This window comes from Numida meleagris, chromosome 1, assembly GCF_002078875.1.
Source record: "Numida meleagris isolate 19003 breed g44 Domestic line chromosome 1, NumMel1.0, whole genome shotgun sequence".
NCBI classification, from domain to species: Eukaryota; Metazoa; Chordata; class Aves; order Galliformes; family Numididae; genus Numida; species Numida meleagris.
The window spans coordinates 63,262,628-63,284,872 of record NC_034409.1 but is presented as its reverse complement, the minus strand read 5'-3'; the positions used below and the strand labels follow the sequence as shown (position 1 = coordinate 63,284,872).

General features: G+C 40.7%; 1 protein-coding gene across 5 annotated transcripts in view; it reads right to left on the bottom strand.

The window, feature by feature from the left end:
• CALD1 (caldesmon 1) overlaps window positions 1–22,245 on the bottom strand; it is a 187,712-nt gene that overhangs the window by 12,359 nt on the left and 153,108 nt on the right. For 4 of the 5 annotated variants that reach the window (XM_021390531.1, XM_021390551.1, XM_021390541.1 and 1 more), the window contains 5 exons: window positions 19,949–20,095; window positions 17,972–18,350; window positions 11,710–11,858; window positions 6,174–6,357; window positions 4,210–4,350 (listed from right to left, as the gene is read on the bottom strand). In XM_021390531.1, the coding sequence (XP_021246206.1) occupies window positions 4,210–4,350; window positions 6,174–6,357; window positions 11,710–11,858; window positions 17,972–18,350; window positions 19,949–20,095 (1,000 nt within the window). Of the gene's footprint in view, window positions 1–4,209; window positions 4,351–6,173; window positions 6,358–11,709; window positions 11,859–16,621; window positions 16,703–17,350; window positions 18,351–19,948; window positions 20,096–22,245 lie in introns of all 5 variants that reach the window. The other variant, XM_021390571.1, reaches the window with a different exon arrangement.

Genomic DNA, 22,245 nt, shown 5'->3' with positions numbered 1-22,245 from the left:
CCTAGACTGGACAACAAAATGCTTCGATGGACACCTTCTCTTCTGCTGGTAAAGTCAGACAAAGTGAAAACCTCTCCTGTTTGGGAACTAGCTCCTGCCTACAGCTTGATGATAACTCTGTGTCAACAAAAGCACCCAGCCATTTAACTGCATCCCTACAAAGTAGTAACATGCACCATGGTTTCCACCCTACTTCAGAGTGTCTTCATCATGGCAGTAGCCACCAATGGACATAAACGCAAAACAGTCTTACAGCTGACTGAGGCCTTTCTCAACAGGGATAGCACACACAGGTGGCAAGGAATAAATTAAGCAAGACATTACACAACAATATATGTATGGATTTATACATATTAAATATTTTATAGACACATTTTGCTCTCTGATTGTGCAAGAAGTTGCTTGCTTATTAAAAATCCAGTTTAAGTGTGGGAGTCAAAGTGTACTTTGTTCCATCTGTACATCCTCCAAGAACAGAAACTGAATGAAAAAGGAATGAGTTAATACACAGTTTGAGCCAACGACATGGGAAACACGTACCATCTAAATCTTTCCAGTAATGTTTATTTCATGCATAGTTTTTAAGTGATTATTAGGAATTTTAAATTGTGTATCAGATACTATGCAACAAGATTTATTGTAAACTGACATACTGAAAAATTATTTTCAGAAAAATGGGCCAAGAAAGAGAGGGAAGAAGAAACACACATAAAAACAGAAATCTCTTTCTTATAATTTCATCTCGTGTCTCAGAGGTAGAAGAACCTGGTGGAAATCCACTCTGTGTGACAGCTTGTAGTCTCTGGGAGTAAATAGCTTCTCCTGAGCCTTGCCTCCCATTCTCTTTTGCTTCTTTAAGCACTGCTGGGCTTTTTTCCCACTGTCAGCAGCATCTGCGCAGAGTGGGCAAACTTACTCCAGTCTACCTGGCAGATTATAGTGATGCTATCAGCAGCAAAGAAGGGAAAAACAAGCATCACAAATCTTGTCCTTGCTCCTCTGTTTTCCTGCCACAAGAACAGATCATCTCCTAGAAAGCACTGATGGAGTGGAGATTAATTCTTTCCAGTCAGTGCTCCAGTTCTCAGGTATTGAGCAACAATGAGATATGAGCAGACAGGTCTTTAAAAAAAAATAAAAATGTCAAGCCTGAAAAGTCCTGTTTCTTACTTAGTTGCCAGTGCTGCCTTGTGGAAAACTGGCTGCCATATCAGCCCATGCATGGCAGGAGATGCCTGCAGCAAAGGCAGGGGATATCCCCAGGCCCCTGGCCTCCATCTGCTGCTTCCTCCCTTCAGTACCTAACTATTTCTGCTTCTGAATCAAGCTTGTATTTACTTTGCATCCTTCTTTCTTACTGTCCCTTCTGAAAGGACCCAGCCCCTGTACCCTCTATGGAAAGACTCCATGCTGCACAGGCTCCAGCACTTGCAGCTCCCCTAAAATTAACTAGCAAAATCCCTGAAGCTACCATGTCAGTCAACACTAGCTCTTCTTTCCTATTCCATTCACTTCAAATTCAGTTTCCTAGCTTCTAGGGCCAGCAGAGCTCTATTCTGTCTCACATCTCAGACTCCCATTTTGATCATGACAGCAACCAGCTGTGGTGCCCTCTGTGGTTCTGCTGAAACAGTGTCTAAGCTTTCGGGGAAGTACTTATTTAACATAAAATAACAGGAGTTGTTAAACACCTTGTAGACTGTGATCTGTTATAGGCCAAACTAGATAATCACAGTAGTACTTTCTAAATACGTGTATTGATATTAATTCTATGTTTATATATTCGTGTATCTGCCTCTTCGAGCTATGTAATACATGGAGATGAGTTGTACATCTTGGTCTCTAAATTCTGAATCCACACATCATGCTACTCCATGCCTTGCTTCATGGATTAATGCAGTGTCCATAAGATGATAATATACCATACTATTTTCAGCTTATCTCTCTTCTTTCGTTTGTCCTTGTGGTCCTCCTGGTAAAAGAACACATTCTGCTCTCTTCATCTAAGTCATTCCTAGGAACTTCTTTTTCTTCCCTAAAGTTTACCACATCAGGAAGAACAGAGGAGAAAAAGATCTAGGAGAAGACAGAATGTGCACATGCATCATACAGTCTTCTACTACTGAGCCTCATTTTTTTCATTCTTAATTACAACTGCCCACCCACAACTGAGCATCTATAGCTCTCACATGACTCACAACACATCTAACCATTTATCAAAGGAGAAAATATGTGCCAGATGCTTTACCAGTTGAAAGATAACTTTGTCAGTGTATAACAACCAAATGAAAAGGCTGTACACTGACCAGGTTAGGCCAGCCGGGGAAGTCTGTCCAAACAAAAGGTGATAACAGATACTTTTTTCAAAAAACTGGAGTTTGGCATCAAGTTATTAAAATTAGATTACTCTCTCCTCAGCTATTGACCACAGAAGGCCAAGAAACCATTTGGGGCATGAAGGTCAACAGCATTACAGATGTATTCTGGCCACCCACAGACACCAGACTGAAATATGTACAGTATCACCAATTTCCCAGATAAACTGAGAGAAAGAAAAGTGTGTACAGAGATGTATATATCAGTTTTTGTAACAAAACAAAAAAATTCTACCTATCAAGCTATAAAAACAGCAGCGATTATCATCATAAAAAATGAACCTCAAATGCTTAACATTTGGAATATTCCAGCTTTCCTCTAAAAATACTTTTAGTAGCGTCAATCCAAAAGTTCTCTGAAAGCTATTAACCTCCTGCCAAATCCATTGTTTTGTCCCACTCTCCCCAAAGTTATGATCTGCATCTTGCTATTATGCATTTTCAAGTATAATTTTCTCTCTTCTGAGTCATCTGTGAACTAAAGCTCCAAATGTATGTCATAAAAGGCATCCTAATAAACAGAAGGAAGAAAAAGAAGCCCTCTCAGGAGGGACTGGGAAGAAGCTGTACAATTATAGTGTCCATTCCTGACACAGTCTTTTGCAACCAAAATTGCCAGACCAGGTTTATCTGATAGGACAGAGTTGTGAAGCTTGGCAATCTTCGTTTACAGCTGTATATGTTCTGTCCTCAAATTTCAGGCTCAGATGTGCCTGAGGAGTCAAAGCCCAGTCCAGCCAAAAGTATCTGGCCACTGTATTTGCTGGAACAGGACCCAAAACCATATAGGGCTGAAGCTCCACGTCAGTTCTAAGAGTGAACTTTGTAAGCAGAAATGTCATTCTGGTGAAATGCAGCTTGTTACTCAAGAATGGCATTTCTTCATCACATGCAGATTCACTTTATGATCTGATGCAAGCTTCTACCAGACAACTTCCTACCTGGTTCTTTTTCCTCCTAAGGCCTATTAAATGGTCTTTTTTGACAGACATTTTGGATTTTTACTTGATTAATACCTCAGAAGGAAAAAAAAGAAAAAGATAGGTCAAAATGATAAACAGGTCTGTAGCTTGGGCTAGTTTGGGCCTGAGCTGAGAAAGTATCTAGAATAAACACCAAAACAAAATTCCCAATAATAAAAACTGGGACTAAGATTTCTTTTCCATGCTGAAAGATCATTTTTCAGTGATTTATCTGACATGCAAAATAATACAGGCCACAGAAGACCACTTAGAAATTCCTGCAGCAAGAGAAGGTTTTGTTTTGTTTTTAAATATTATGTAAGAAAATTAAATTGAGCCCAGTATTTCCAGACATTGTTTCAGAGGGATTAGGCATAACATTGACCTCCCATATGAGACAGTTTCAATTAATGATGCTTAGGCTGAATGTACTTAAAAGAAAAAGTAATGTGGCAAGGAAGAAAGTAATTGAGGATATGGGAGAAGACAAAGAACATTTGCGATGTTTACTGCTCCAGCTCACAACTCAGTTCTATAATACTGAGAAATTAGCACTGTAACACAACTCTGAGTTTCCAAAATAATTTCCTCTTGAAGGTGATGAACCTTTTTGGACATTATTAACATTACAGGGTAACAGTAAAGTAACATCCCGTTCCCAGGCTACACAATTTTTAGAAAGGGTCTCTAATCTTCGATCATCCCAATGAATGAAGTCTTTCAGCTGTAGATTTTAGGCTAAGACCTATTTCAGAGCATTGGTCCAGGTGTGATATCAAGTATTTCCACAGTGCTTTGCTGTTTGGTATTTAGTTTGGACTACAACACCCATTCGTTTTTCTGTACTATACAGAAGTTAGCAGGGAGGTTACCTTGAGAGATGAACCTTTAGGACTGAAGCATTTAAATGGCTTCTTTTCTTCAGATACGCCATCTTCTGGCACTTTCTGACGTTTCTCAGCAGCTTCAGCTCTTCTCCTTTCAATTTCTTCCTTCATCCTCTTCTTTTCCTCCTAAAAAGTATTAATTTAGTCTTTCAGAAACTGCATCACCATTACAAGGCTTTGCTGTCCTGCAAAAATTTATCAGATTATCTAAGAATAGACTTTTTATGCTAGCCAAAACAGTTCAGGGAATGCTATCTGAATGCTAGTAACATACTGGTGATAATACATCATAGTATTAAGTGAAGAAGACAATTACTCCATGCTCCTTTAATCTCTCCTCACAGCAATGTCATCAGATTTACTGCCAAATAGTGTCACTTAGAGAGAACAAAGCACATTTATAAAAATGCTGTTTCATTAAGAACTCAATTTCAATTAATGTTAAATTCTCGTAGCGGTACCTGTATTTAAACATATTTCTGAAGAACACTTAGATGAGCTGAGTCTACATGTTGATGCAAACAGGTTTTCAAGTGAACTAGTCAACCAGCTTGCACAGACTCCTATTTGTCTAAACAAGTGTAAGAACCAGAAAACCCCATGATCTCATTTTGCTTCCCAAATTCAGTTTCTCTGTACCCTGAAGTATCACCTCTACACTCTTCTTCTCTTGATCTTCTCTAGCAATTGTGCAAAGGTTAATATTTCATGTGGAAAAATTGATAGATGCCCAAAAAGTGAAGAAGAAATGCTTACAGTTTTCCTTCCAGAAAGACAACATGACTTTTTACTTTCAGAGCTGCAAGTTGAACTACAAGCCCTAGAAGCATAACCACTGTGACTGCTGGTTAGCAGAGTCTGTTTTTGCACAGTAAGTCACTGTGCAATCTCAGCATCTATTTAATTCTACTGTAAAGAGCTTAGCATGTTAAAGCAATTGGCATTTATCTGCTAGCACTATTATTATTCTTCCATCATTTGTTTTCCAAACAAGTAAGATTCCTTAATGATGCACCAGAGATTTTAAAATCCTATTTATAAAGTTCCTTGGCAAAGGAAGCACAAGCAAACAGATGTGAATGGGTACTCAATATTTAAAGAGGCAAAAATATCTTCCTAATGAGATCTTGCCCATCGTAACTGTACATAACATTAGCATTCCAGTTCATCTGAGGCAGATGAATTTTTGCCACATCCTTTCTAACTCAAGTTGTGCAACATCAAAGGGACACTCAAAATAAATTAAGTCTGTGGCTATAAGAGTCTCCAAAATGTTACCCAAAAGAAGTATAAATATGCAGCTGCTGTAGAAGGCATCCTGACTAATTAAGACAGAGCCTTGTCTTCCTTGAGGCTAGAACTGCAGTTTTTCTTGGTATCCTTTACCTTGGGTTCTCACTAGAACATCTATGTGATGGGGTTGACTGATATGAAATACAGCATGCTTGCAGTTAAATCTGAAGGTTAGAGGAATGGGGTAATTTTAATGCCCATGGCATATTTGAGATCAGCATCCATTGTGATAGACCATCTCCTGACAGAGGCTAAGAAACAGCCATTCTAGTAGAGCACATAATCCAAACAGAGGGCCCAAACAAACAACAAAACCTGAAGCAAAGGCCAGCAGCAAATCCCCACACAGACCTCAGGCAGTATCAGGTTCATGAAGGAGAAGCACACTTTGGCCTCTATTTTGTTTGGGTTTGGTCTTGCCCTCATTGTCATATACTCCTTCCTCACCTATGTGCAAGTCTCCCGTGGTATCATTCTGCCTTTCTGCTAAATGCAGAATCATTCATGTCTAGCCTCACCAACTTCTTTGCCTAAAGGTGTCTGTACCGTACAGATGTTGCTGTAAAGAGTTACCATCTAATCCGAGGCAAGTGGAAGCAAAGGAGTAACAATGAGGAATTAAAATCAGAGAGCTATAGTTCGTCCTTTACACTTACCTCCTCTCTGATTTTTCTCTCAGCCTCCTCCTGTTTCTTCTTCTGCTCCTCTTCTTCCAGGACTTTCCGGCGCTCCTCCCGCCTTTTCTTCAGCTCCTCCAGCTCCACAGCTGCCTCCTGCTGTTTCTCCTTCAGCTTCTCAGACCCAGCCTCGGCATTCGCAGCTCCTTTCAAGTTGGAGCGGCTGGGAAAGAAAGGAAAGACAAGGTAATGCACCACAAGTTTTCCCCTCCTGGCCAGAGCCAACCTGATGCACCACGTTCACCAGCAACACAAAGATACTCCTTGTAAGATCTTTTGCTCTTTGTAAACTCCATCAAACTCAAAGCATTTTGGGCAGGAGCCAGGTAGGCCTGGACACTTGGAGTGAGGAAGAAGTGAGGAAGAAGGCTCATGCACTCAAGGCAGGGGCTGGACCACCCTGCCTGAGATCACCCAGGCCATTCTACGATTCTCAGGCCACTTCCATTTTCATCACAGCTCAACAACTAAGCTTGATATATTTAACATCGCATGTAACATCAGCAAGACATATCTTATCAGCATCTCCATGAGGAGATACAAGTGCTGCTCTGAAAGTAATACCTCCTATTTTAAGACGTTGACCCACAACGTCAGAGGCAGGTTTTGGTGGTATGGCAGTAGAGGTTGAAGCTTCCTGACAATACCCCATTACATATTGCTGCTGTGCAACAGATGGCAGCAGAGGGACAGTCTGACAGAACGGCATCTGACATGGAAGTGCCTATGAAGCAAAGGTGACACCAAATTCCTCCATGCGGAAAAAGTGGCACTCATTGAGATTCACTGACGCTTGCAAAACATTCCTGGAGACCAAACAATGGATGTGAACACAGTGAGGTGGTAGGTGGGGCGTTTCAACAATGGGGACAGTGACATGAAAAACAGGTCACATTCTGGACAGCCATGCACAGCAGTCACCCCACAAAGTGAAGTGCATCTTGATCTGCTCATCCACACGAATCAGCAGATTATGACCAGGGAACTGTTTGTGGAGCTGAATAGCAGTTTCAATGCCTTGAAAACAATGGTGGCAATGCTGGAATATTGCAAAGTTTGCGCCAAGTGGTTCCCAAGAATTCCCACACAAGAAAAGAAAGAACATCATATGCAAGTTTGTCAGGACCTATTGAACAAATACTAGGCTGAAGGCGACAGATTCCTGGATCACAACAATACTGGCGATGAGACGTGGTGTCACCACTATAAGCAAGAGTCAGAACAGCAGTCCATGCAGTGGCAACATCTGAATTCCCCATCAAATAAAATGTTCAAAACACAGCCCTCAGCAGGTAAAGCGATGTGCACTGTCTTTTGGGATAGGAAAGGGGTGATCCTTCTGGATTTCCTGGAGCCCAGACAAACAATCAACTCTGACTGTTGCATCATGACACTGACAAAGCTGAGGGCTCAAACTTCCAGAGTCAGATTGTCTTCTTCTATAGCCTTTCTCTTGCAACATGATAACACTAGGCCCATACTAGTTTGAAGACATGAAGCACATTGCCAGTCTTGGCTGGACTGTCCTACTGCACCTACTGTATAGTTCCAATTTGGTACCTCGTGACTTCCAACTCTTTGGGCCAATGAAGGGTGGTCTGCAAGGCCATTTTCCTAGCAAGTATCTTGGGGACCAGACCAGATACAGAAGGAAACATAGTGATGAGACTCATACAGTTTCAAAACCTAAAATGCTTTTAAAAGCCTAAAAAGGTTCCTGTGTAACCTAAAGCACCCATCACTTGGACTCAGCAAGCTTGTATGAATAGAAAGCTTCATCAGAACTTTTGCTGACAGTTTCCAGGGAAAATATCACTTTAGTTAAGGAAGTGGAAATTATTTATTAATGGCAACTTTCCACTGGAGAAAACCAGGAGTTTTCCAGCCAACTCTAATATGAGAGACAGACAGAAAGAATACAAGGGTCGAGCAGTGGGGAAAAAGTATTTGTATAGGTGAAGTGCGTACTTTCAGCAGAGTCAGATAGTATCATCTAGTTAAACAACTACCACAGCACTGTTTAGTCGAACGTCTACTCCCTGAGCATGTTTAGTATTACTGCTGACAAGGAGACAGGTACCACAAAGGTATCAGTGTGCTACTCACAAGGGACGGAAAAGGAATGTACTTACTGATTTTCTTAAAGATCTTTCTGCTCTGTTCTGTTGACATTCAGAAAAGTTGGATATTAATGACTTCATTAATGGAACCGGAGTGTTGTGGAATTAAATGCCACAAGACGGAACAAATCAAGTGTTCCAACAATAACAATAACTGTTAGAGATGATGAGATTAGAGATGACAACATGAAGAACAAACACATAAGTGTGCAGTCTGCTGAATCACACCCAATCCTGCAAAGACACTCTTCATTCAAATAGATCTGTCATCTAGATGGGGTTAGCCATATAAAACAGATTGTAGGATCAGAGCTGAATTATCTGTGGTTTCAATATCGCAATAGGATCTGTTAACACAGATTACTCTGCCCTCACATGGTATGACTGACTGGGAAAAGCTAAGCTGCAGAAGGGCAGAATGTATTATTTAGAAATTGTATTACTGAAAAAACATATGGTAAAACAGCGTAACCAAACTGACATTGTGATTTGAATCTCAGCTGTTGTACTTCATCTGCGAAAGTTCAACACCGATGTGGTAAGACCTGACATTTCTTTTGCAATGTGTTTATTTGGTTTCAGAAAGCCTTTTCTACGTATAACACCACAAAGCAAAGCTAAAGAAAAAAAAATTCCCAGAGGTCTGTGAATTTCTGTGTCCCCACGACATTCTCACACCTGGTTTTCTAGAGTTATAGGGACATAGTACATATTTCCCTAATATCACCTTATCACAATCCTTTTCTGCTCTAGGTCCTAATCCTGAATGTGTTTTTGCCATGGAATTACTTAACCCACTGAAGTAGAACCATAAAATCATCCTCCATCATAAGCACTGTGTAGTTGTGAGTAGTTACTAATAAGGGTTTGCATCAGGTAGTGATGTCTAATTAAAGAAAAGAACTCAAGTCCTTTTTTATTACAAAGTATAATTACATAGAACTAAAACACTGAGAGAAAACATTGGAAACTATTTGAATTTCCACTTAGCCTGCTCGAAAACAAAGTGAGGACCAAATCCTGTGGTTTGAGGTATGCTTTTGGGTTTTTAGCCTGAAATATTTCTAATATTGCTTGCAGAGATGACAAAAACCCATAAACTTTTACAGGGCGCAAGGTGTTTCTAAAGATCCAATTTACCTATCCTGCACAGGCCATTAGAAAGCTTTTTTTAAGGCTTTCCTGCTTCATTGCATGGTTGCAACCTCTGTAACAAACATCCGAGGAACCTAATTAATTAATCAATTATTTGCTCTTGTTATCTGACATCTGTGTTGTCCCAGACAGACCTGCAAGTTTCAGGCCCCCAAAATCCAAGAAGTCACTTCTAATAGACAGAATGGTCCAATTTTGGGGTGGTCCTGTGTGGAGCCACTTGTCGGACTCAATGATCCTTCCTTATAGGTCCCTCCCAACTCAGGATATTCTATGATTCTATGATAAAGGTATCACTCGCAAGGGCAAATACTTCACACTCAATATTAAAAGAACTAAGAACATAACATTTGCCCTGATTCTCTTAATAATCGCTCTGTTTTATATCAGTACACAAGAAAGGTTAGTCCTCAGTGACTTCTGTGTACACAGCCTCAAAGAAATCAACAGCTACTCTCAGCTTCCAACTCAAAAAAAAAACAAAAGTAGAATCCAGTCTTAGGATTTTTGTTTGAAGACCTCAGGTGACTCTTTTGTCCTCCTTAGGAAGGAGAACACTTCAGGTTTCCAGCTGATTTTATTCTCACAGAGCACACAGGACTTTTGCTTCTAGTTCTGCATAATCTGAAACAGGAAACAATAAACTGGCAGTAATTCTCCTTATTTTCCTCCACCTCCCAAAACTCCTCTGTTCTCAGCAGATTCTGGGAATCTCTGTTCCTTACTGTCAACATTGAAAAATCGGTATTGAGATGCTGGATGGAGGAAGAATTTCATAAGTACCTCTCTGGTGCTAAGAAATGAAGATGGTTGCCAGCTTCCAGACAAGGAGGAAAAGGAAAGAAGTGGTTTGTGGGAACCAAAATTATCAGAATAAATGAAAAAAAGCATTGCTTCATATTTAGCACTTTTTGCAGTCCTGTATGAGAATGGAGAGGAAGGCAAGTGGGAGGAGAGATGAGAAATGAAAGATCTAAAATGCCTTTTTTTCCCTGCAGTTTTCTGACTGACATGAACAAATGAGATGCAGATAAGATTTTCCTTTAGCCTCCACTACCCTATTTTGTTCTCAGTCATCACCACTGAGAGTTAGCCAAGTTACAATGCTTCTTAACGAGTCTCTGATGTGTTCATGCAAAAACAAGAAAGAAAGCTCCAAACGAAGCCTTACCTTAGACATCCTTCTTCACACACTTGGAAATTGTGAAAGAAAAACAGAAAAGGAAAAAAGGAGTGGAAACTCAAATCTACATGTTGCCACTAAGGCCTCTCTCCCACAGGAAGTCAAACAAATGAAAACACAAGAATATTTTCAGAAATCTTTTCTCATTTTATTGATGATGTGATCCCAGCCATGATGCAGGATAGTTCTAAGGAAAGACCGTTTCCTGCTATTCCATCTCCATGCTGCCTGACTCTCTCTGTCTTTTGGCCTTAGGTCAGGATGTCCCCAGGGTCTTTTCAGCTGCATTTTATTTTGAGAAAGTTTGATTTTCCCGGAAGAATCACAAGGGGAATGCTGAGATATAACAGCAAAATCCACCCGCCCTACACAGATTTCTAAACGTGCATGGAGAGCTTAACCTTTTCTTTGCCTGTGCCAATGCAAAAGAGGAAGCGAGGTGCAAAGGAAAAAAAAAAAGATTTCTAACAAAAAAAAATAGAACATTTTCTCATCTAACTGACAAAATCACTTTTGTAGCAAAAACATTAACTACAAGGTTTGCCTTGAAAGCAAGAGAGAAGTTCTATCTATCAAGAGTTACCAACTGAATTGTACTTCATACTGATATGCATTCTATCTAAAAGCAAGTGTGTAACTGGAAATTATTGAGATCCAATTTCAGGCTGAAGTTGATTTTAAAAACCTAGGGAACACAAAATCTGGAATGTAGTTATCACTGGCCTCTGTGGAGATAGTAGAATGAAATGACTCTCAGTGAAGAAAAAATCCAGCAAAAAAAAATAAGCTCTCATTTCTACCAAGGGAGAAAGGTTCTATTTACGTCTGCTTTCTGTACCTTGTTTTGTCACTGTAACAACGTGGGGGCAGTCTGCTAGACAACTGACCAACAGCCTTCAATCAGACCTGAACACCCAGTGAATGCTAGAGCCTCCTCTGATGGTGCCAGCCTAAGTCTTGCACACAGCTGCTACAAGGCTATTCACCGGAGACCCCAAGAAGGCCCCCTGCTCTGCTCTAACACAAACAAAGACCAGCATGCTTAGCTGGAACTTACCCAAAAGCATTTTCAGTAGATTTCAGTTTGGGGGCAGTGAGTTCACGTTCTCCATTCTGTACCTTTTGTTCTGGAACTCCCTTTTTACGATCCCAGACACTTTTCATTTCCTCCTTGGGTGCTTTTTCTTTATCCTTGTTGTCTTTCACCTGCTCAGAAGATACCATAAACCACAGGGGAAAAAATGTCACAGTGAGGCATTACAAATAACAGTCAAGGAGCACAAATTCATTGGTATTAGTGATTAACTCAGCAACTGTCTTCAAAATGATCATGTGCTTTAAGGCAGAAGTAGTCATTTTAACACTACAGTTCAAAAATATGATCATCCATCATCCTGCCTTCCCGATCCGAATTCACAACGAAAATACCTGAAATAATCAGTCTTCTGTGAAAGTTTGTTGCAGCTACCCATGAGGTAGCATGGGACTTGGCTACCATATCTTCTTTCTGTAACTGCACCTTCCTTATGCCATTCAGTCCTCCTCTTCTCTTCCACTGCAGCATCATTCACATGCTGCCGATTAAGATCCTGGGCCGCACACTCTTTGGGGCTAGGCTTGTTCTTATGTTCTTGGTAAAGAACACTAGAGCAATAGAAATCATTCATAACCTTCAGTCTGCTTGAACAAAGCTCATGCTATTTGGATGTACGCAGATCATTCTGCAGCACAGCAAGGGAGCATGAACAGAACAGAGCTAGCATTTCCAGTGCCTCAGCAGCTGGATGCCTCAGTGCTACAGGAATAATGACAAAGATAAAACACTGATCTTGGCATTAGAGTAAAAGTTACTCTGACAAAAAGCACAGTCATGCCAGAGGCTGGTCACCAATTGTGTTAACAGGCTCGAATATTTAATCCTGTGAAGAAGTGAATGTTCTTTCAAATGTTCTCTCTGAAAACACTAAAGCAAAAATTCTCCCTTACAATTTTTTTACCCTATAATTTTTAAGAGTAATCAAGTATATTTACTGCACGAATTTCATTCTTCAGTATCCCCCTATAGTTATGGGCTTGAAGTATTTACCAATACCAGAAACAGCCTGATCTCAGCACGCACATGATTGGACGCTGAGAAGAAGTGGAGTATGTGGACTGATTTAAGTCCTTTGTCTTCAGGCAGAATTATTCCCACGATGAAAATGAGTAGGACTAGCAGCCTAAATAAACTTTCAACAGCATCAGAGGAAAAATTTATCCCCAAAACATCTTTTTTCCCTGGCTCTACCGTGTTGGAGGAAGCCAACAAGAAAGCAAAGCAAAGGAAAAAAATACTCTTGTCTCTTGCCATTCCATTTGCTAATTAAAAAGAAAAATAATTTCCATAACAGTCCTGTCTGCAGCACAATTGCTTTTATGGCATTCCATGTGACATCAGGAAATAAAAACCTACAGCAGATGCTCAGGCGGCACACATTGCATGTCAGTACTGAGCAGTTACACTGCTCCAGTGAGCTTGCCATTGATGAGGGATGTCAGACACAACCCACAGAGACGTTTGCTCTGTCCCGAGAGCAGGCGGCAGCAACGCAGACGTTCCCCACAGGCTCCTGCCAATGCGCTGTAGCTGCAACCCGGCATCACCGCCCTGACAGACAGGAGGGGAGCTCAGTTTCCATGGCCATGCATTCTTTGGCTGTGATGCTGTGACTGCTAGCAAGCAAGGCCATTATTGCTAGCTGCTCCAAGGAAAGGTTTCCTGTCTTCTAGGAGCTGTGTTGAGACAACCAGTGCTATTCATTGAGTCTAATGTATGCTGCTGGACAGTTAGGACTTTTAGGCACACCCAAATCTGGGCAAAATTCTAGCTTGTGACATGGTCACGGCAAAGAAAGCTCTGCTGCCTGTTAGCTCAGGGAGATACTGAGAACAGCAATGCTGATTGTTCTAAGATCTCAAATGCCAGGATGTCTGAGCTGGGGCTTTGAGAGCATACGATTTCCTTTGCTGAGATTTTCATCAAGACCTTTCTATGTCTCATTAAAAAACTGATACTTCCAGTTGCCTGATGTATTGAAGTCCACTGGGGAGAGTCCTATCTCTTACATCTTAATTGACATTGCTGAGAAAACTAATATTGAAACAATATAGTTTAAAAAATAATAGGTTAGGAAATAACATTTCAGAAGCTAGCAGGATTTATGGCAATGTGCACACATTTGAGAAAACCATTAATGCAGCTTGGCTCCCTTATTCAAAAAGATGATAAAACAAGATATTAAAGAAATATTTCACAGCTTTCAGGTCCAATAATTCTCCTACTAATTTTAATGCCAAAACTGTGATTGATTAGCACAGGAACAGAAAACCATTATGTCCCACTCCAGAGGAATACAACAGAAAAAGTATTTTCCCTTGTCTCAGTGCTTTCCTGAATTACAGGCTGATTCAGTTTCTGCTGAATTTAGTGAAAAGGTCTGCTCTGATTCCAGCTGGAGTGGGTGGGTGGTATTACCTGAACTGAAAACAATGCACATCCTCCCTCAAATCTTGAGCCTCAAGTCAAGAGAGAACATGACCAAAACCATGCTTAGCTTAGCTAATTTTCAACATAAATGATTTATATTTTAATCTTTCTCCATACTAACTTCCTGTTAGGCTCTTATGCTAACATTTGAGTCAAGATTTCTAAATCTAGAGCTTGAAGAACTTCACACTACATTGGATTGATAACTGAGGTTGGAACTGTTTGACACATGGAGCTCTCACTTGGACTCCATTTCTAAGGCATTTCAGTGCCTTAAAAGCTGTGGGCATCTAAGTCTAGGCCTTCCATTTAGAGTGAACTGCTACACCCAAATACCATGAGAAAAGCAACTGCTGCAGCACGTCTAGCCAAACTAGAAGCAGGAAATACCAGGAGTCTCACATCATGAGAAAGCTTGTTCTTATGAGCTTTCCAGCACAGTTTTGAGAACCCAAAATCGTGGGGCAGTTCAGAGAAGGAGACAGAATTTGTTTGCTAATCTGATCAAAATCTGAGCTTTGAGGGCAGGATTTTAGTCACATTAAGAATGGATATGTGCTCGTGTTGCACAGTTACAGAAGCAAAATCTGGTTATGTGAAGAGAGTATTCCCTCAGGAATCTTGCTCACAATATTCTGCTATCCTCTTAATTGCGTATATGTGTCTAAAATAAGTCTCATTGAATTTTACTCTTTGCATGAGGGGAAGGAGTGGAGATAGGAACCTGATCACAACTTTGTTTGGAGTCTGAGATTGTCATTTTTTCTTCACAAGCTAAGAAGCAACAACTGAGATTTTCAAAACTGAGCAGGATATTTCAAAAGTTCAGCTTGACACACATGCAAAAGTTTCACCTTTCAGCATTGCACCAAAAGTGGGATTCCCTTAAATTGTCTCAACTTGAGCATCCCAAAATGGAAGCACTGAAATCACTTTCAAAAGTCATGACAATTTCCGGGAAAACCCAATCTTGTGGGCATGTCTTAAAAGGATGACAGGAGTTCCACTGACAGTTGAGTGATCTCCAGGCAAACATAAGCATGATACTGTGTCTTAAGCCCTCCCCACCCCCAAATCAACATTTGTGGTCAAATATTTATAGCCCGTTTTATGCATTTAATTGTAACATTCACAGATTGTGTGCAACGGTGAATATTACAAGCTGCTTCTGTCATATAACAATTTTTTTTAATATAATCCTTATTTTCTGCGCAGTTCCTTCCTCTGGTTTCACAATCAGGGTAATTTGGAGTACAGCGACTGTTAAGTTTTTCTAAAGCACTATTTTGATGTATGTCCCAGCTCTCATTGAACACTTTCCCTTTCTAGACTAAGTTATTTTAGCACATTGCCAGTCTCTCTCATTTTGGAACCTTTCTTCCAATCATCTTAATCACTTTATCTTTTCAATCTCACCTGTATTCTACTAAAAATATGGACAATAAGTCACGTAACTGGACCTAGAACCCTGCGACATGATTTGCCTTCACCTCTCTCTGAGGGGGAGCTAAGCTTCTACAGCATGTTCTAAATTGATCAAATTGCTTTCCAACAACTAAGGACAATAGAGAAGACCCCTCTGTAGCTCTCAGCACTCCCAGGCAGATGGACAGGCACAAACTACCTGTCACTAAATCTCTGCGTTGTGGCTCTTTAAGAGAGCCCCATGAACCTGTTTGAACCCATACTGGTGCAAACCTGTAAGATCCTGACCGGTCTCAATGTCTGAGCAGGATCAAGGGCTATTTTAATACCTTGTGCACTGACCCAAAAGCACAGGGGCTGCATAACATTGAACACAGCTCCCTGTTTGTCAGCTGTAACCTGAAGAGTAAGTGGTTCCCAAATCTTAATTACTTACCATACAGTAAAACACCATGGCACCAGCTCCTGTGTTTGGAGTGGAAATGCAATGCAGTAATTTTTGTAGATTTTCTCTTTAAAACAAAAGAAGAATCTTGGGTATGCACAGTTTATATTATGTGACATTGCAGCTTTGGGGAAAATGATTAGTCAAGTGGCCAAAGGGCCTAGATTATTATTATTACTATTTTAAGAGTAGGTCTCATAGGGGAAAAGTTCACAGTAAAGTGAGAGGAAACCAGGGAAGGATGATTAGTTGATACAGTCCTGAAAAATTCATCCCTAAGGTGCAAGCCTTCCTTGCATTATTGACAAAAGTGAGTTTGACTGAAATATTTGTTCTAAGACAAACAGAACTTGGTTCTAAGGCCGCAAAAAAACCCAAAATACTTAAGCATATACTTAATGCTAAGCACATAAGTAGCTTCATCTATTTATTTCAGCGGGATTACTCATGTTCTTGAAGTAAAGCACATGTTTAAGTACTTTGCTGTACAAGCAACATTCAGATATAGGTCCCTTATTTTTTTTCTTATCTCAAGTTTTCTTACAACAACTACATCAACAGTTTATAAATTACCTGATCTTTTTTGGAGGTAGGTTGAAGCTTCTCTGGTAAGCTTTCCTTCTTAGCTTCCACTTTAACCTCTTTTTCTTCCTGCTTCATCTTGGAGTTTTTAATAATTTTTGTTTAAAATATGATACGAAAACATCATTCTACAAGCACTTTTGTTTCTCCACACTGTGCTCATGTACCAATCCTGTGTGCAGCCACATGTCCTTCATGTGCTGTTGTGCCCACATCTGCGTGTACAGCCGTGCTCCCTCCACCCTCTACAAACGTTCCCATTCTCCCGTCTGGGCTTTTCTCACTTGCGTGGCATCATGCTCACATGTCCCAGCAGAGAGCCCTTTCTTGTGATTGCATTTAACACACACATTCCTCACACAGTTTACCAGGTGCTGATAATATTTTGTGTCGAGTTGTGTTTGCCTCAACCTTATGTCTTACTTCATCAGGCCAGCTTATAGCAACTGAGAAAAAAGGCAGCAAAAAACATGCGGAGGTCTGAACATGCAAGGTTTGCTCTGAGCAATGGAGTGAGAACAGGCATGTTGTGCATTTCATTATTGGTAAGCAGAAGCAAGGAGTTTTATTTCAAAAAGAAAAAAACGAAGAGTATGAGTATTAGTTGTTTAAATGCAGGAACAAATCTGTGAGGAAATCTCAATTCAATCTTTTTTTTTCTTGCATTACATTTCTCACAAACCACAGGTGTCTTATTTTGGTGCAAAATGTTTACTGTACCTGTTTTCTTAGGAAATCTGCTTGAGCTTTTTCCTCTTGTGCTTTCTTCTCTTCCATCTTTTTCTTTTCCTTTAATTTTTCTGCCTCTATCTTAGCCTTTTCTTCAGCTGCCCTCTTTTCCTCTTCTGCCCTAGCCCTTTCTCTCTCCTCAGCTGCTTTCCTCTCCTGTTCTGCCTTAGCCCTCTCCTCAGCTGCTTTCCTCTCCTGTTCTGCCTTAGCCCTCTCNCTCTCCTCAGCTGCTTTCCTCTCCTGTTCTGCCTTAGCCCTCTCCTCAGCTGCTTTCCTCTCCTGTTCTGCCTTAGCCCTCTCTCTTTCCTCAGCTGCTCTCTTCTCCTCTTCTGCTTTAGCCCGCTCTCTTTCCTCAGCTGCCCTCTTTTCCTCCTCTGCTTTCTGTTTTTCTTCAGCTGCCTTCTTTTCTTCTTCTGCCTTTAACCTCTCCTTCTCTTCTGCCTCAAGTTTCTCCCTTTCTTTCTCAGCCTCTTCCTTCTCTTTATCTACAGCATCAGTTATACTCTGCTCCCCTTCTAGGATAGCATTTGTATCATTCTCTGCATTTACCGCTAGAGGTTTTGTTTCTCCCACTTCTTCTTTATCTGTGGACTTTTCTACTGCCACATCTACCTGATTTTCCTCTGAGGGTACCTCCTTTGGTTTCTCCTCTTCCACGTCTTTTTCTTCTTTTTTTCCCTCTTCTTCTCCATCTTGCCTCCAATTGTTCCTTTCATATGATTTGGTAACTGTTTCTGTTTCCTCAATCTCACAGCGTCCTTGGCGTGTTTCAACCTTTTCCTCTTTCCCTGTGGTCTCATTTTCTTCCACATTGTTTACTTCTCTCCTGCTGGGCACTGACAAGCTCCCATCTGTGATCGTTGGGTCAAATTCCTTTTGACGTTCCAGGGCTTCCTGTAGACGTTTTTGGCGTCTCTCTTCCCGTCTTGCCAGTCTCTCCAACAATGCAGCTTCATCATCTGTACTACGTTTCGTTTCATCTTCTGCCACACTACACAAAAGTGACAACATAATTAGAAAAGCTTTCTAACAATGTATGCACTTAGCTGTTTCTAGAAAAGAAAAATCACTGTAAGATCGTTCTATGGTTTGAAAACACAACAGGTTCAATAATTCAAATTTTAGTAAAATGGTTCATGGGATTACTTTTGGCATATCTACATGTATAGGAATGTGGCATTTCACAATGTCAGAGTCTGGAAAGGTTTCCTTCTAGGCAAACCCTGACAGCCGCTCCGACAGTCCCCATGAGTCTAACTGACCTTACTGACCTGATGCTTGGGACAGATGAAATATAAACAAGCTTGAAAAATTCATCCTCCCACTCTGCACCCTGCAGCAGAATATTTGATAGATCTCAGCTATCTTTAAGGCCCCCTTCAGCTTTGCCAGAGGCATACACGAGAACTCCTTGTCATGCACAGACAAAATTTTGGAAGATGCTACACAAGGAAGATACCTTCTAACTTCAGTGACATTCTCTAATAATGAGAAAATGGTTAATCCCATCCAGGAGCAAATCCACAGACACAGTCTATAATGAGATAACCTGGCAATTTAGGGTGCAGTGCAGCTGTGATCTGTTCAGGGACATAAATTTCTTAGAGAATGGAGTGAGCACAGCTCTTAATTTAAGCTATGCCATTCAGCACTTATAGGTATCAGGACTGGATCTCACTCTCAGTGCGAGGAGGTTTTTTAACTCCTTCAAAATTCAGCTCTTTAATTCTCCTACATGCAGGTTTGCTCCTTCTTTCTAACTCTTTCTGTTTGTCTTATACTTGAAAAAGATTAACCTGTAATCAGATATGTTGCCATTTTCTTGTTTTATTTAACAATATGCTGCTTGATCTAAATATCTATTAGTTTGCTAATCTTCTATTAATTATGTGTTATGGCTAATAGAAATCTGGATGTATTATTTGTTACTATGTGAGACTAAACCAATAGTAGATAGACTGAAAGGCTAACACTGCCCTCTCAGTTTGTGACAAGCAGAGCTCACTCCATCAGCTTTTCTGTTGTTTAGAGCTATGTGACCCTGCCAGTGGCAGGTGGGGGCTGGTGTCCAGTGCTCACACCCTCCTTACAAGGCATATCCCAGCCATAGCTTAAGGCCTAGGAGTCTCTCATGTGCCTTTTCCCAGTGACACCATGGCCCCCATAAGCGGGATCACTACACTTTTTTGGCTGTCCATATATAAAAAAAAAAAGCTGGATTACAAGGAGGTTTGTGAGGCAAAACACCAAATGCAACCTAGCAGACACAGGCGTGCCTCAGGGAATGAGACAGCAGAATGTATTGGAGGCATTTCCCTCCCTAAGCTCCAGATGAGTTACCCATAGACAGCCTCAAAGACACTCTGGGAATGTGTCACAGAGCTAGGCCTCAAGCCCAGCCTCAGCAGTGCTCTCACCACGTTGTGCAGACTAAGTTGGTGGCACTTGTCATGGGGTTAGGTCCGTCTCACTGCAAGGATGGCCAAATCTAGTGCTTGAAATTTAAGCAGCAAGACAGGCCCTTTCAAAATATTTCTCTCCTCTGAACAAAAAGTACAGCTGGCTTGTCAGTAAACATCAAACATTTACCTGTTCTGGGCATTAACTTCTGATTTCTCTGTTACTTCCCCTGATGCATCTCCTTCTTCCTTTTGCCGCAGCCTTTCCTGTCGAGCTCGTCGACGACGTTCTCTGGCAGCTTCTTCCTCATCATCATCATTTCTCTGGTAGGACAGCCTGCAACAAAGCATTAGAGAGAGGGAAATAAAGGGGCTGTAGCACATAGGACAGTGTGACTGAAAAAATCTCAAAAAAGCAGATGACCACAGCGCAGTAAGCATGCCTTGCCAAGGCTGCTCCATATGGTGTTTAGAAAATAAACTATTGAGTTGAGACACCTCATTTCAAAGCTTGGTTTTGTGTTATTTTTCAAAAACAAAAATTACAAAATGGTAATAGTGAAGGCAGCAGCCTCATCACACTTTCAGCTTGCTCCTAGAAAATACCAAGACCATAAAACCCCAGCCCGATAGCTAAGCAGACATCCTGCTGGACTTCATCATGATCCTGCCAGAATGCACTCAACAGTTTGAGCAGCCTATCACTCAGGGCCCCATAACTGAAATTAGGACTTAGCTAAGTAGCTTTTCATTAGACCCCTCTAAATACAGAATCACAGAATCATAGAGTGCACGATAACATGCTTTAAATGCAGACAGTATTCTAGAACTGAGAGACTAGAAAGCAGGGAGACACAAGCATTAACGACGGCTCTCAGTGCTCAGTTCTGAGTGCCAAACATCTGACACCTACAAAACCTTTGTGAGCCCAGAGCCCTGCCAGGCCAAATCATACGAGATCTCTGCTGTGATGAAAGCCTACAGCTGAGATCCCATTGTGTTCTTCTAACCCAACCGATGATTACAATTAGTTTCATCCTACTTGAAAAAGAAAGCAAGACATTACAATCCTAATAATCCCATGACCCATTCAAATCTTTGCCGAGGTGCATTACCACTGTATGAGATAAAGTGAAAGGCCTGCATTCCTGTTATCTTTTTGTGCAAGGAAAGTGAAATAGGAAGCTAAAATGTGCCAAGCCCAATCAGGACATTCATTTACTTTGCTTCGAGCAGTGGTCTGAGAGATAAGATGGTTACAAAGTCACCCTTAATTATGTAGTCATTTAAGATAGCTCTACAACACATATACAGAAAAAATTGCTTGCACAGTCAAAACAACCACAGTTGTGATTCAAAAAATAACATTAAAAGAAAATGAAAATATTTTGATTTAGTCATGAATCAGACTCTTCAAGTCCAAGCCTCACACATTGCCTAGTGGTAGTACTGTTTTTTCTTTTCTGAAAGAAATACAGATTCTGCAGAGATTCAAATAGTCTAATTTTGCTTTAAAATGGAAGCTAAAGCCCAACATGGCTGAGCCATTTGCCAGGCCTTGAGCAGCATTTTCATCCAGTGCAACTTTCCTTGGCCTTAGTGCACTGAAGGATTTAATTTGTTACTTTCATGCGCCACTTCAAGAGCTTGGAACTCTCTGTGCAAAAGAAAGAGCTCCTCTCAAAGGTGGTGAAAACCAGGAGAAGCATACCCGTGAAGGGTTACAGTAGCGGGAAAGGGAGAAGAAGAATTAAAAATAGATGAGGCAGAGAAAGCAAGGAAAAACATTTTCTGTTGTCTGGAAGTGATTTTAAAAGGGTTCAATATTTCATTAAGGTCTAGGACAAGAAAGCATATAATAATAATAACAATATAATAACAACAATAATAATATAATAATAAACCAATGAAATCTTTCATTTTCAGAGGAAAGAGAATAAAACTGCATTGGCAAAGTGACCACAGAAGGACAATTCACTAGGAAGATTTTCTGTCTTCAAGAAGCCTATGATCTGTTTAGCTCTGAACTGCAAACATAAGGGCACAGGACCTTTGCTCCTAGCCTGTGGCAGCAGGATAATGGCCATGAATGAGTCAATTCCCAGTGCCTATGGCTCAGGAGCTCTATTTGCAGAGAGATCACAAGAGAATGAAGCATTTATCCTACTCTCTGCACCCACACAGAACCCTCCTAGATAGCAAGGAGAACAACTATTTTTAAAAGCCTCTTTAAAATGCCTTTTTGAAACCTCCAGTTGCTCAGAAAACTAAAAAAGGAAAGAAAAAAAAATACTCTGAGCCAAAAGCTTCCACCAAATGGTACTCATTAAATAAGTCAAATGAAAGCAGATATGTATTTCCTGTCCTTGGACACATCACATAGATCATCTGTTAAGAAAGCTGACAGTCTCTCAATATCCTTGTAAGTATGTACACTGCCTCACTGTGTATCAGAGAGGTTTCCTGCAGCAAAACAGTGGAGATAGG